The sequence below is a fragment of the Dreissena polymorpha genome, chromosome 11 (assembly GCF_020536995.1).
Source record: "Dreissena polymorpha isolate Duluth1 chromosome 11, UMN_Dpol_1.0, whole genome shotgun sequence".
NCBI lineage: Eukaryota > Metazoa > Mollusca > Bivalvia > Myida > Dreissenidae > Dreissena > Dreissena polymorpha.
The window spans coordinates 48,654,458-48,671,207 of record NC_068365.1 but is presented as its reverse complement, the minus strand read 5'-3'; the positions used below and the strand labels follow the sequence as shown (position 1 = coordinate 48,671,207).

The following is a 16,750-nucleotide window of genomic DNA, read 5'->3' as shown; positions in this document are numbered from 1 at the left end:
CGTCTAGCCATAGTTTCGTCATTTAAATTACGTCACATGAGATACGTCATAAATGGCGTAATCAATTCAATGAAAATATAAGTACGGAAAGCTGGTTGCTCATAAATTTTAGTCAGCGACCAAAATAGTATGATTTTATGACTCAAAACCTGTGTCCATCTATAATTTAGTATAAAAGTTAGATATATATTATAGACGTTAATACACGAAGCCCGAGGGCCGTTTGCGACCTGGGGCCGATTATAACTGCCCGGCCCGGCTCAGCCGTGTATTATCCTCTAAATAATAATGGTTAATGAAGTTGTATTTATAATACACAGCTTATCTTTATGTTCCATTAGTTTTAATATTTGTTTTAAGATTACACATATATTTGAATATAACTTTTAAAACTTTAAGAATGATTTAACGATACATGATAATTACATTTTAATATACTGTTCATCAAACAAATTGGATAAGTTTTTACGGCTTTGAATGTATTAACCTTTAAAGAAAGATTTCATTTAAATTATTACATGCTTGCAACTTTGTCTTTAAAGCCGAATATGCTTATGTACGCCTTCTAAGTTAAAGATTATTCTAAAATGTTCATATATTATTTTTCAGATTAAAATAATAATCAATGTCACTCAAACCAAGAAGTCGAGTAAGTCAAGGTCGATTATGGCGACGGAAGAAGGTTAAGGAAGACGACGAGGGGAATATTTCTCGTAGAGAAATGGGTAGGTTCAAACTCTTTGCAGAGGTCACCTCACTCAGATTAACAGCAGAAACTGCGTTCAAAAGTTGAATGTCGTTTATTATGTATTTTAATTACAAGAAATTCAACGTGAACTTTCTATTACATGTTAATTTTGTACGTGGCTTGTATTTAAATATTTCAAACAAAAAATAGAAAATGACTTTTAAAAAGTAATTGTATTGACAATGATATTTGAAAATATATCGACCATCATCGCGTGGTGTGCAAAGACTGCAGTGCATGATTTGGTACCGGCTATCCTGATAACTCGTCAAATCTGCGATGAGGTTGTGGTACGTTTGGTACGTTTTCTGAACGATTATACTGACTTGTGAATCGTACTTTCATGCACTATTTAAATATTTTTTAGATTTGTTTAGTTTGTAAGAGAGCTATTGAAGCTATATAATGACGGATATGTTTATACAATTAAATGATCTTGGTTTTTCCCAAAAATGTTAACAATCAAAAATGAGGTTTACTGACTTGAAATTATTTCATTTTGTTTGAGTAATAAAAACAAAAACAACGTCATTGGACATTTATACGCGAATGAAATTGAAGATATATAACACATTTTAAGAAGCAAATATTCATCATGATTTAGTATTTCAAATGTATGATATTCAACTTATATTGTATAGCATGTTATAAAAGATGTATCGGTATGTACGCATTACATGCATAACGTTTGTACCCGAATTTACATAATTTCTCAAAGAGATTTGGATTCATTTTTTTCATTGTTTTGTTATGTTTTAGACTTTACAAAACAGACAATGACGCACTCTGGGTCATCTGCCTCGGGACTAGGGGAAGAAGCTGCATCGGACGAGTTTCAAAAGGAGGTAACCAAATCACAGATCAAACAAATAATGTCTGAACTCTTTGATGATTAATTGAAGATTCATGTTTGATTGGATCAGCATAAGTTTCATTGACTTTCACGAGTGATTGGCTTAATGTGTTATTAAAGTACAGTGTATATGGTTAATTGGATTTAAACCGACACTCTTTGAATACCATAGTTTAACCGATTGTGATTTGATAGTTATATGTTATTGTCAGTGAATGATTTATCTTTGATACATACATTTGTTCAAACAAGAACTAATAGTATATTAATAACTCAGTGCAAACCATTTATTTATAATAAATAACACTTTATAATGAGAAAAAAAGTAAAATATTGTTTTATATATTGTTTTTTAAATTTATAGTCATTTCATTACAAAAGTTGAAATTATCGTGGACACAGTTGATTAACCTTCATATGGATTTAAAATCGAGGGTACGCATTCTTCCAGAATTGCCTTTTTATTTAAAGACCATTTTATTAAGACTCAACTTTTGGTGACTCCATTGAGTGGTCTCTTAATACAAGATTGACTGTATAAATATTCGATTACGCGCACTGTTTTCAGGTTGCAAGCAAATCAAGTACGCTATTGATAGGACGTCAAGAAGCCGAAACCGAGGTGTACGCTGACCTAATCGTGAAACAAACAGGCAGCGTCGATAAAGCCCTATTGTTCGCCATTACGAATGTTAAACTTGAATCCAAGGTACATCTGTTCTAATACATTCTCACCAAACTAACAGTAAACACATACCCGATTAATTTAGATCTCAATTTCTGACACATTCAGAATTTGCACGGATTGCTTTTTGTTTACACGTCAAGCCGAATAGGCTCACACGCTTATCGAAGAGAAACACGGTTTTAAAAAAAGTCTTGCTGACGCACTTCCTTTTTGCTCGTGTGATATAACAACACGCAGGCTGTCTTTGTGTTGTTTTTCTGCTTACAAGTTTATACAGGAAATATAAGAAACATAACCATGGCATTTTCTTTTCTTTTTTTATCGCAATCAGTGTTAATTAACGCCAGCAAATATAGACCACTTTCAATCAATTTGTCTTGTTTTCTGTCCTCAGTTACAGGTAGTTGTAAACAGTTTGATTAATCGTGGAGCCAATACTTCTCCAACATACAATGGCCTCAAATCACCACTACATTATGCGGTTGAGAGAAACATGAAAGGTAAAGGGTTGTGATTTAAATTATTTGTGTATTGATGTTACAGAACAAACAAATAAAACGTATGTTACGTAATGATGCAAACCTATTGCCGCTTTTAAATAAAAGAAATCGTTGTAAGAGTTTACATGCTTAGATACCATCCAATAATAAACCTCTTACAGGCATAGCTGTCAAATTGCTAGAAAACGATGCTCCGCCACACGCTCGCGACAAAGAAGGCAAACTTCCTCTAGAAACAGCAATGAACAATCAAAATGACGATATGTGCGCTTTGCTTTTATCGCACATGCCAAACAGTTTGTAAGTTTGCATAATATGACATTAAGTTGTAAAATGTAGGTCTTGCAAAATATTATGAGGGGCAATTTAAAAATACGCTGGTATGAGTATTTACTATCTAAAATGACTAGATACTTAACTCTTTGAGAGAATGTACGAACTGAAAAAAAAACTCGAATTGTGTAAATAGCAGAAAAAACATCAATTAAAACAAATTTCGGCGAAGAGATTGGACTTGAACCAGCATTGCTGGATCAAATCCATACCGTTAAAACAAGCCACGTGATAGTAGTCAATCCACATAGACTAGGACACTAATGTTTCCGTTGTTATTATTTTTATCATTTTTATTAAGGTAATTTATTTGTTACTATGTACCTAAATGTATACACTATCTTCAAAAACTAAATGAAAATGACACTACTTTTCATAATATAATACCTTATAAAAAAATCCTTCCAGATCCTGCAGGATTGTCTTGTGATGTCAGAGATTGTATGTGAGAACATGAAACGACAACTCTGCATGGAGATTGATGATATCAAACAATAACAATTAGTACAATAATGCAACCACACACCCACACATACACAAATGTACATAAGGACACATTATAATTTATTTATTTCGAATTCAAACGATATTAAAAATGTATTTTCTTATCAAGGAGTTTCTTATTTTCCTATATAATACCATGTTGACATTTCAGTGTCCGAAGTCTTTTTTTGGAGAGTTCAACGAAACCGGCGGAGTTTTCATTTCACAAACTACTTCGCTCGGGAATGATGGTATGACAAACAAGATTTGAAATTCAGATTCATGAAAAATTTGTTTTAAGCCGACGTTAACGTTGCATTATATTTTTCTGAAATCTCCCAACACTTTATTGGCTATGCAACTATCCTTAAAACGTTAAAACAGAATGATCATTTTAGGATTTAAAATCCATGACATTTATGATCTATGAAATGTAAGCTGAAGGAAGAATCAAAAGGTCCTTTATTTGTAGAAAATGACCATTTGTCAAAAAAGGAACTAGACACAGCACAAACAAGCAAGAAACAAACGACCAAAATGAATAACAGGTTTCATGTCGCTTCAAACCTCACACTTAGTCCAAAGTTATGTACAAATATTTAATTGTAAATAAAAATTAATATCATAATATCGCACTTTCAATAAATTCAAATAGCACTAAAAGAGTATGCATTACAATTTATTTACGATTTTACCTATAAATGGTTGTATGCAAACCAGAACAACATTATTATGGTTGTCTACGGCAGGATGAAATGATGAAAAACGTGCATCAACAAGAGCAAACCATTCATGTATTCATATTGAAAATAATTAAGAATATGACAATTAATGAAATAGTTAAATCATGTGCTAAGTTGTGTACATCATTTTCTAAATACTTTATTGATGCTGTCGGCGTAAGACAAGGGAAAGAACTGTCCCCGATTCTTTTTTCACTGTTTCTTAAAGATCTGGAACTTTTTTTTACAAGATACGTCACTGTCTGGCTAAATATAGACGACTTAAACTAAATATTATTTTAAACAGAAATCGTTTGTCGTTACAGCCATCTTCTTTTTAAAATCGCTGTTGTTCTCCGTTCTTATTTTCTGTTGTTACTTCATTTAATAAAGTTTTATTTTACTTACTATGAAAAACGTACATGTGACATGACCGATATTTATAATTATATTCATTTAAGACGATGTACTTATGTATAAGTCTAAATAAACAGTCTGCTCTGTTCTGCTCCAAATAGTTTAATATTAACCCTTTGAGTGCTGGAACCGGATTTTGAAGGCCTTTGCAAACAGTTTGGATCCAGATGAGACGCCACAAAACGTGGCGTCTCATCTGGATCCAAACTGTTTGCTATTCTGATAGTATTCTTTGAAACAAATCGAAGAAAATGCTAATTTTAGAAATTCAGCAGACGACATTTTAGCAGACGACAAATTTCCCAGCATGCAAAGGGTTAAGATCATTGTTCTGCAACTTCAGACAGAAGCATGATAAATCATTGTTTGCCAATGTAAATAATTTTATCTCTCAGTGTCCGTACTTGACCAAGCATGCATGCGCAAGATATTCATATCAGTACATTTTCTCTATCAGATTAGAGAAATTCCGAAACAACGATAACTACTGGTTTCTTTTAACATCATAATGATATGTGTCATGTATTTTTATAATAATTGTTGACCTCAAAAGATCAATGAGACGTTTATTTTTATAGAGAACCATTCAGTCAGTTCTTGACTGTATGATTGAATCGGATCCTTCCAGCGAAAGCATCCGGGTCTACTACAGCATCCTGGAATGTGACGATGATGGTCGAACTCCCGATCATAGTCATTTTAATCCAGAATCAAAGTCCTGCCTTCAAATTATTGCCAATCAAGAAAACAAGGCTAGTAGGACACTATGAAACAGCTTTAGTCACCACATTTTTTAATACAATCATAAAAGTAATCCAAGAAGTCAATTTATCATGCAGAAATTTAACTTAACAAGGACGTACGATTTAACTCAATTCAAAGTACAGTACGAATAATGTCGCATATCCAGAAATATATTAATCAACGTGCTAACTATTTCCAATATGTGTAATGCTTCGGACGTTTGGAATGCGAAATGATTTAGCAGTATGAAAAGATTTGTGAATGAGAAATAATTTTTAGTGTAGTATGATTTAGGAGTGTGAAATGATTTGGAGTGTGACATGAATTTTCAGTGTGAAATGAGTTTGTAGTGTGAAATGATTTTGGAGCATGAAATGATTTTGGAGTGTGAACTGACGTTGGAGTGTGAAATGAGTTTGGAGTGTAAAATGACGTTGGAGTGTGAAATGAGTTTGGAGTGTGAAACGACGTCGGAGAATAGAATGCCGTCGGCCTGCCGCCAGTTGATGTGTGGTGATCGCATTCAATTTTTCTTTGAACTGGATATATTGGCAATAATTTGTTACAATTTTGCATAAAATTTAGATATTGTTGATAAATTCAGTCTCAACTTCATTGTATTCATATATAGAGGATATTTGTTCATGGCAGTGTAAGATCGTTTGTTATTCCACGAGTGATCATATAAAATATATTTAAACGAGTTGCGCAGCCACGAGTGAAAATATTATTTTTCCATGATCAAGAGTGAAATAACAAACGATCTTACAATGATGTGAACACATTTTCTGTTTCTTTTATGCCCTTTTTTTCAAGAAAATAATTAATTAACAGCTGTTTCTGTTTCGCTGAAAAGTTACGCTTTCTCCCGTGGCGTGCCTAAATACATTTCAATACACAAATTACGTCATTTTTTCGACGATATGACGTCACTATTCCATGGAAATTATCCAGTTAAACTCTTTTACAATGTAAATAAACAGTGAAAAAAAGCATTAAATAAAAAGAAAATATGTTAGATTCGGTGGAACACTGATTTTAATTCATTCGTGATCTTACAAATCTTGATATGATAATCTAAAAATAGAAAAAGTAGTTAAAAAAATTTGCTACTTTCACCGGTGAAAATAAAAATTTGTTTATTTTTATTTTGCTATTATTTCACTGCAGAAATGTCATAGTTTATCATTAGGTATAAAAGAAAAATATATCTTATTATGTAGTTATTGTCTATGATATGTATGACAATCCTCGTAAGCGTATGGCTTTTGTCTATAAGAAATCTGAGACAATCATTTTGACAGTGTATTGTCTTTTTATCACAGAGTATTGCCTACCACGATGCAGTTCGTTTACTGACGCAACGCAAATGGAAGAAATATGCAAGGCGTCGTTTTGAGTGAGTAAAACCCTGTTTAAATAATTAAAATGACAATTATTTAACGAATTCGCGATAATAATGAAGTAACACATGCATAACAGTTTTTACAAACAAAGACAAACGAACGCGATTAAGTAGCACTAGAACCTTGAAACAAACTTACACACATGTTAGCTACACAGGTTGAAGTAACGTACCTTGGATAGTATTTTTTTAGGAGCCCAATATATTCAAATAAATATATTAAATCATGTTTAATGAGAAAAGAATTGACAAAGAGCCATGAAAAAAAAATCCCCACCCTCTGATATTGGAATCATAACAAGGTCATTAACTAGACTTTATTATAGACCTGTCTTCGCGGGTCGCAAAAATGTCAAAAATAGCTTTAATCCAAAGCATCCCTTGATCCTCCTGTGGGTAATTGGACAACCTTTCCAAAAAAGTTAACTTCAAAAATATCTGTCCAGCCGTTAACTCACAGTCAGTCGAAAAGCGAGCAATATTTCGAGTCCGTTTGTCAACCCGAATAAATCTTCTACAGACTTTCAAACAATATTTTTGACTTTTCTCCCCTTATTCGATAGCTTGCGTCCTATTCATTTAAAACAACGAGGCGTGTCACATAATGCATGCATATGCAACCACTTACCCCTAAAAACTAATTCCAAAACAATCAGAATGATAAGTATTTTTCATTTATTTACTTTTATTAAAACATAGTTGTTGTTGTTGATTGGATATTTATGTGCCTGGCTCTGTCAGTGTAATTCACCGGCAAGCCGGGTTCAAGAGCGATGGCTACTTTCGTTTTCAAGTAAATCAAATTTAGAGTTTAAACAGTTGTTACAAAGAAAATAAATAACATTTTGGAATTAGTTTTTAGGTGTAAGTGGTTGCATATGCATGCATTATGTGACACGCCTCGTTGTTTTAAATGAATAGGACGCGAGCTATCGAATAAGGGGAGAAAAGTCAAAAATATTGTTTGAAAGTCTGTAAAAGATTTATTCGGGTTGATTTGATTTAAACATATTTTATTTCCAAAATAGTTACACAACTACAGAACATATATAGAAATACAACTGTTTTGAAAAAAAGGGTAGGACCTAAAGTTCTAACAACATTATTGGTGGTCTTTCCCTGTTGTGTTATTTACATTGCATATATTCGTGACGATAGCGTGATTTTGTAAAGCTGTAAGTTACATGGTCAAGATTACATTTGTATTAAGAGAGCAAAATACAAGTGCGCAAGTAAAATACAAAAGAAAATCATGGTTTGTAAAGCATTGGAAATAAAACATACAGTACAACCTTGAGATTGTGAAGTCCTGTCCAGAAGAATAAACATAACTATGCGCTACAACAACATTATGAAAAACGCTTTGTCGTCTTAATAAATATCTGAACATTTTTAAATATGAAGCAGTTGGTGTCATTATCTAACATGTCATTACCAAAAAGCATTGTATTGCAATTTATTTGTTCAATTGCGTGTAGGGTTTCAAAAAGAGTAGTACGTTGTTCAGAAAAGCGTGGACAAATAAAAAAGAAATGATACACTGATTCAACTTCTCCACATACGCATAAAGGTGAAGGTTCTAAGTGATTGATGAACAAGTGCAATTTCAAATCGCTACAGTTATTCCTTAGTCGAGCATGTAAAATGGACGATTTTCTATCACCAGTATGAAAATATAAAGGAGTTTCGACATTTGGGAGAAATAATTGTTTCAATTTAATTTTGAATCTTGATAGAGAATCTAACAGTCTTATGTCGCGAGGTAAGTTGTTCCATAGATCGATAGCCGACGGGATAAATGAGCGTGAGTAAAGTTCCGTCCTTCTAGTAACGATTACATAATCATTTGCGTTCCTCAGGTTCCTAGCAGATTGTTGATAGACAGTTGCTGGTAGTAAATTTTGTAAGTAGTCTGGACATAAACCATTGTGAATTTTGTACATATGTATAAGTTTTAGATACTTCCTACGCTCGGCTAAACTATGCCAGTTGATTTCTGAATACAAGTTAGACAAAGAAACAGATTTTGTGAGACCTGTGACTATTCTTGCCGCTTCATTTTGTATTTTATTTAACATTTCTTTTTCGTAAAGAGCACATCCGTCCCAAACGACACATGCATACTCAAGTAGTGGTCGTAGGTGGGAAATATAAATTTGATTTAATGTTTTTCTTGAGACCGTGTATTTAATTTTTCGCATAATTCCAAGTATTTTCGATGACGATTTTACTATATTAGTGATATGCTCGTGCCATTTGCCGTTTGAACTGAGTGTAAGACCGAGGTGTTTGTGGTTTTCTACAAAATTGACCGGTACATTATTAAATAAAACATGTGGTTGGGGAACAGCATGGTGTGATGAAAACAACATAGCCACGGTTTTATGTGGATTAAAATCTACAAGCCATTGTTTTGCCCAGTTACTTATAACTTGTAGGTCACGGTTCAGAACAATTTCAATGTTATATATATTTGAGGTAGTACATGAGAGGGAAGTGTCATCGGCAAAAAGGCGGGCAGTACATTGAAGGTGCTTGACTATGTCGTTTACATAAACAAGAAAAAATAATGGGCCTAGAACAGATCCCTGTGGAACACCGGCATTTAGCTCTAACGTTTGAGATATTGATGCTCCAACCACGACTTTTTGAGTGCGACTCCCTAGATAACTTTTTATCCAATTAAGTAAATTACCATCAAATCCATTTTGTTTAAGTTTGAAGAGTAGTCCTGTGTGCCAGACGCGGTCGAACGCTTTAGAAATATCACAGAAAACCATGCATGTGAGTTTCTTTTCATCAATACCTTTCGTTATTTGATCAAAAATGTCGATTAATTGAGCGACTGTGGAGTGACCTTTTAAGAAGCCCGACTGGTTGGAGTATATAAGTTTGTTAGCAAGAAGGTGGTTGTATAAATGTTTATAAACTATCCTCTCCATCAGCTTGCCTACGCAACTTAACAATGAGATAGGACGGTAGTTGGAAGGATTATTCGGTTCTCCCTTTTTAAATAGAGGCATTACAATCGCTTCTTTCCATTGGGCAGGATATGTACTTTCGTAAAGTGATTTGTTAAAGAGGATACACAAAGGCTTAGCAATAGAATTGCACGTTTTTTTAAGGACAATGTGACTTATAAGGTCACCACCGACGGCTTTATTGGTCATTAAGCATTTAATAACATCTATAATTTCCGATTCTGATATGGACAGGTTATATAATTTTGCGTTAGAGATATCTGAGAATTGTGGAAGAACACCGGTTGAGTCATTCAACGACGCAATAGAGGCAAAGTATCTGTTTAAACAGTTTGACTTGTCGGTATCTGACAAATGTACAATAAGATTGCCGTCAGAGTCCGTTGACTGTAAAGGTGGTATCGAATTCGGATGAGAATTTGTTTTTATTAGTTGCTTTAGTGTTTTCCAATATTTTTTTGGATTTGAAGTATTTAGTTCATCAAGAGATGTTTCTAGGTTCGAATAAAACTGTTCTTTCGCATGTTTTATCATGTTATTAACCTTATTTCGAAATTGTTTATATTTGTTCCAGTTAGCAGAAGTAGGATTGTCTATGGATATGTGTTTTTGTCTATCTCGTTTACGAGCCATTGTTCTAATAGAAGAATCATACCATGGTTTGTCATTAGGGCGCACTGTGACAAGTTTGTTTGGAATGCAAAGTTTCATCATTTCGATAAGTTTGTTCGTAAACATAACAGTTGCTTCATTAACATTAGAATCATGGATAAATTCCCAGTTTGTACCTGTAATAAGATTGTTTAGTCGATCGAAATCGGCATATTTATACAACCAAATGTTTCGTTGAATCGGTTTGCTGTTTATTAAAGGAATTGAAACATGAATGGCAGTAGCATGATGGTCACTAACAGTTTGAGGGATAACTATTACTTCACTGTTCAAGCATGAAACGGTATCCGAGATCAATATCGGATCAATTAGTGTAGCAGTATTTGCGGTGACCCTTGTCGCTTGAGCGATAACGTTGTGCATATTATACAGGGAAACTGATTGAGAGAGGCGAGCATTGGGTTTAAATTGGTCTTCGTTTATGTCCCCAAGCATGATGACGTTCTTGTTTAAATCAAGCGCTTTATCAATCATGATTTCAAAATCATTCCAAAAAGTAACATCAGAATTAGGCGGCCGGTAAAAGCAACAAATCAGAGTATTGAAATTATGTAATTTAACTTCTAGCCAAACTGTGTGTAAACGGGGATTTTCGAGGTCGAGAATACGCCTCGATAATAATGATTGTTTTACATAAACAATTAGTCCGCTTGAATGACTCGTGAAATCCTTTCGAAATAATTCGTGATAAAAATCATCAATTAAGATCTGCTCGTCGGTGATAACCTCGGTTAAATGGGTTTCCGTAAAACACATTATGCCAAAATTAAGTAAATTATCTTTGATAAATTCAAGTTTGTTGCGCAACGATCTTATGTTAAGGTGAAGTAGATCCAAGGTACCGTTATAAGGGCCTGGATTAGGTTCGACATCACCGGACAGAAGTAAAATAAAACAAATAATATCAGCGCATACAACAATAATCGCACATGCTAACAACGAATTTAGGTATTTGTACGTTGTTAACTGCGATAATCTTTGAAGACTCAACAAAAATGTAATCAATACATAATTAAAATCATAATTGATAGTATACTTATGACGACAAATCCTTACACTTGAATTAAAAATTCCAACAGCCATTCTGTATTGAGTAACGTCATTACCCATTGGGTAGTAATGTTAAAGGTTGACAAACGGACTCGAAATATTGCTCGCTTTTCGACTGACTGTGAGTTAACGGCTGGACAGATATTTTTGAAGTTAACTTTTTTGGAAAGGTTGTCAAATTGCCCATAGGAGGATGAAGGGATGCTTTGGATTAAAGCTATTTTTGATATTTTTGCGGCCCGCGAAGACAGGTCTATAATAAAGTCTAGTTAATGACCTTGTTATGATTCCAATATCAGAGGGTGGGGATTTTTTTTTCATGGCTCTTTGTCAATTCTTTTCTCATTAAACATGATTTAATATATTTATTTGAATATATTGGGCTCCTAAAAAAAATACTATCCAAGGTACCTTACTTCCACCTGTGGGTAGCTATGAGCATTTGTGCTACGGTGAGCTATTCCGAATTTTGAACTTACCCCTGGGTCAAAAGAAATGGGTAAATAAATGTGTAAAATCGGTAAAGAAAACCTAATTTTACTAACAACATGCGACGCACATGATAATAACGTAATAAAATTCCAAATAGTACACCGTCGCACATATGCTCATAGCTACCATGTAGCTAAGTTTAAAGGTTCTAGTGCTAACAGTGGATGAGGAAATAGTGGCCGGTGGGTGTTGGGGTGGGGCCCCAAATTTTGTTTTAACATAACTTCTTCATTTATTGACTTCAAATTAATAATGAACATCTCTTATGACAACATGGTCTATCTCGACCATTCATGTCCACATTACCCACCCGGGGTCCCACCAACATAGGCCTTGTCCACCCAAAATTGCCTTTTAATATAACATCTATGCGGCTTGGGGATACGCGTCGGCCTCTGCCTCGCCATTTCTAGTTATTATTATTATTATTATTATTATTATTATTATTATTATTATAACTATAATAATTATCATTATTGTTGTTGTTGTTGCAGGTTCAACGCTTTCCTCTATCTCGTCTCATTGTTTTGTTTGACGATTGCCGCCGTGATGGCTGTTGAATCTACGGAACCCAATTCATACAACGGCGCACGTGAAATTGGCCGTGCGGTAATCGAGGCCATCACTATCGTAATGATTGTTATAACGTTGCTAACAGAGGCCAACCAGCTTCTTAGGTTTATAAAAATACTTTTACAATTTGTATTACATGATTTTATCAGCCGGGAGATTATCAGAATTGCATACATATAGAATGTTTGATGTAACTAATATATTACAATATGAAATACGAAATGAATGATTTTTAAGAAATTGTATGTTGACATTTTTTAAATGTTGTTTTTCCATTTCAGACATCGGTTTGAATATTTCCATGACACCTTCAACTGGTTCGATTTAGTGTCCTCGATATTGCTCATCTGCGTTGTTCCCTTGCGATTCACCGCAAACGATGCCCAGTGGCACGTGTTTGCGTTCGGATTTCTCTTATGGACAATGCGAATCTTCAAATTTGCTGCAGTATTTAGGTAAAATAAAAAATATTGATTTTGTAAATTGCCACTGTCATTAAGTTATATAAATAGGTCCTTACTGCAAAACCCAACAGACCACTTTTGTATTGTCTTCAAAATCTCAACCAATAGTATAACGCCATCATTTAATGTGTATGTCATTCTAATTTACAGACAAACCGGTGCGTATGCGCAAATCTTGTCGCGAATTCTTGCGTACGATTTCGTTCAGTTCGGGGTTGTCTTCTTGGTTATTCTGCTTGCGTTCAGTGTCTCCTTCTATCTGTCTCTTCGAGGTGATATGGACCTTCATGTTCACAATGAAACAAGGTATGGGCAACCCTTCTGTGCACTGGTAATTAAAAAAAGTAAAATTTAAATAAAAGTATTTCAAAATTATTGTTGAGCTACATTTTTTTGCGTATTACATTTCATTTCATTTATATATAAGTGACTTAAGATACACATTATGCACTTAATCTTTTTACATGTGTTTACTATTTTATGTATTTATCTTTTCAGTACGTTTTGGGGCATACTATTTGTGGGTATTCGTTCATTGACGGAGGCTTCTCCAGTTTTGGAATATTCTGGAGAAGATGGCTACGGGTGACAGCAATATTTTTGTAAACCATTATAACAAGCCACCCACCAATATTCTTATTAAACGTGTATACAAACGAAATAGAAATGTCGAATATTCAAAAGAGGTAGAACTTCAAATATGCGTATAGGAATAAATAAGACAAGTTAACTTTAACTACTGATTGATTTATTTTTCTTTCAGCACTGTCAGCGTAATACTGATGGTTTGCTTCCTGTTCACGTGTATAGTCATCCTGCTGAACATTCTCATTGCCCAGATGTCGGACACTTACCAGAAGGTGCAAGAGGATGCGCAGCGAGGACTTGAGGTCAACCGAGCATGGATCGTGGCCCGCGTAGAGCTCAACAGCTGCCTATGGGGAAATGTAAGGCAGTCATTTGTTATCATCTCAGATGAGGCAATTGATTGTTAACACTCTTTAAACAGTGAGGCTAAAATCAGTAATCATGTAATTTATTCAGAAAGATGTATTGGTGATTTAGCATGCAATATGCATTCTTTTGATCAACGAATTATTTAAACTATGCTCAAGTACATGTATAAACGATATTAAAGCGAGACAATATTATGTGGAATACGGAAGAATATAACATTGGTATACATTTAACGGTATGTTTTCTGTTATTAATAAGAACACAGGATGATTAAGTCATCGTTTTTGAGCGATTATATAATTTTTAAATGTTTTAATCCATTTGTTGCAGCACTCTTACCATCGTAAAACTTACTACGTTGAATACGAGGACATACCCGACCTGAAAAACGTTCTTTCCAAGTGGGAGTCGCCTCCCTTGAATGAGATGAACAAGTACATTCGAGACATCTGGGACTCTTTAAACAATCATAAATTGAGTCTTCTAACGGTTCAGCAGAGACTTGCTCGACAAGAAATTACTCTGCGAAATATTGCGTAAGAGCGTAGTAAACAATTTAATTCATTGTAATTACAGTAATATTTAATAATATTGCAAGCACATTGAAGTAAAAGTTTATAAAGTCCAATTTCATATACACATGTGCTACCATTTTCTTATTCATCTATGCCATTAACCTATAATATGAATCTTCTTATTCCGTTATCACATTAAATGTTTCGTTTACATAATTATAACCTTTTCTTTCAAGTCATAGTTTATAAAGTCCCATTTCATATACTAACGTTTTTTATTTAATGTTTACTCGACCATACTTTCACATTAAAATATTCATCTATGTTATTAATTTAATATCTGATTCATCTTATTCATTTATCACATTAAATGTTTCGTCTACATAACTAAAACATTTTCTTTAAAGTCATAGTTTATAAAGTCCTATTTCATATACTACCATATTCTTATTTAATGTTTAATCAACCATAATTTCACATTAAATGATTCATCTACGTCATTAACCTATTATCTGATTCTTCTTATTCCTTTATCACATTAAATGTTTCGTCTACATAATTAAAACCTTTTTTAATATGTAATCATTATAAGATCAGTCATTTTTTCTACAATTATGATCAACATGAATAACTAGTTTTAAATGTCATCCAAATAAAAACAATCGCAAGCTACACATGTACGAACTTGTACTATCGTTCGATTGCAGAGACCAGTTACAATATCTAACCAATACATCGGGCAATCAAATAACATCTGTAGGCCGACCAGCATTCTATCGCAGTGAGACTGAAGGACATGACAGCGCCAATAAGCTGCCATCAGTTAACAGCGGAGACATAAAGGATGACATCATTGATATCCGGGGAATAATAACGCATGACAGAGTGAACGAGATTGTCTTTGGAAAAAATAGCTGTGTGAGTCAAACAACTCAAATTCCGCTTGCCAAGTTACAAACATCTGGACTTTCGTAAAGCGCTGAAAATTGTATCTCGTCCAAAACAAAATGTGAGCAACACGATAGTTCACACGAAGAGGCTTCTTCGACAGCTTTAACGTCAGAACGACGCAAACATTTGCAGAAAAACGACGCCCTTTCAACAAATGATATCACCATTATCTTGGATAATGATGAACATTTTGTATGAAATATGAAAAATCTGACATGGTCTGGAGGATTTATCCGATAACCCATGACAATCACAAAGCATGTGCATCCCACAACAGTACAAAATATTAAAAACTGGCCAGTCTAACCTACTCTAATAAAATCTAAGCACAAAAAAATGAAACACATTTTATATACTTTAAGGGAATAATTTAAACATCTATTATGGACTGTTTATGTATATTGTATAGCTGTGTTTAATTGCATCCTGCATAAACAAGTTTAATAGCTAAACCGATAGCTATAATAACGAATAAGTAAGCTTGATGTTGACAATAAAAAGCTAGACATTTGAACAAAAAAATGCAGTCATGCACTTGTTTTAGTTATAAATTTTATGTTCTGCTTGAGTATGCAAGGGTGGTAATCGAATGCTCTTTTACAAATGTTTCCCTAAGCAAATCGTCATAAATGGGCTTAATTACCCATGTGGCAATCTGATACTTTTTGCAGTTACAGACAGCTATACCAATCCATGATTATAGTATCTCCATATAATTGAAATATCAGAAAATAATGCGTTTTCTATTGTAACTTGGTCTAAGGTCGATTTCAATTTCATTGTAAAATGTCAATGTTTGATTTTAAAACAGGCAGAAACAGACCATATTAAATGTTCTGGGAAAAAATAAGTTGCCGTTGTTGTGTCGTTACTGTTTGCTATTCTTGCTAATTCTTTAATGAAAGAGACATGAACTTAAATCTTAAATATTAATCGAGTAGACAACGAAGACCATCATGATTGATAATGACGGTGTATGAATCTTTTTTATCCTGCAGATAATTATTTTGGAAATAAACACAACGCGGGATTTACGACCCGATAGAGTACTTAGGTCATCACCAGAAACAAGGCATCTTCTGAAAGTCATTAGGGATAATGAGACTACGTCTAGAAACTAGCCAAACTGCCTGATAGTCATTAATATTCAACCATCACTTAAAATACGCAAACTGTGTGGTAGTTGTTAAAGAAGATCCAGT

The 16,750-nt window shown here is 33.8% G+C and overlaps 1 protein-coding gene across 1 annotated transcript; it reads left to right on the top strand.

Annotated features, from left to right (window-relative positions):
• The first annotated feature begins 623 nt into the window (after positions 1-623).
• LOC127849820 (transient receptor potential cation channel subfamily V member 1-like) lies at positions 624-16,355 on the top strand. Its single transcript, XM_052382573.1, has 15 exons — positions 624-725; positions 1,508-1,593; positions 2,170-2,310; positions 2,684-2,789; positions 2,951-3,089; positions 3,778-3,856; positions 5,323-5,496; positions 6,814-6,887; positions 12,583-12,765; positions 12,943-13,116; positions 13,276-13,431; positions 13,624-13,710; positions 13,889-14,072; positions 14,413-14,618; positions 15,305-16,355. Exons 1-15 carry the CDS (start codon positions 626-628, stop codon positions 15,570-15,572), a joined length of 2,157 nt encoding a protein of 718 aa, XP_052238533.1. The 5' UTR covers positions 624-625; the 3' UTR covers positions 15,573-16,355.
• Positions 16,356-16,750: the final 395 nt, after the last annotated feature.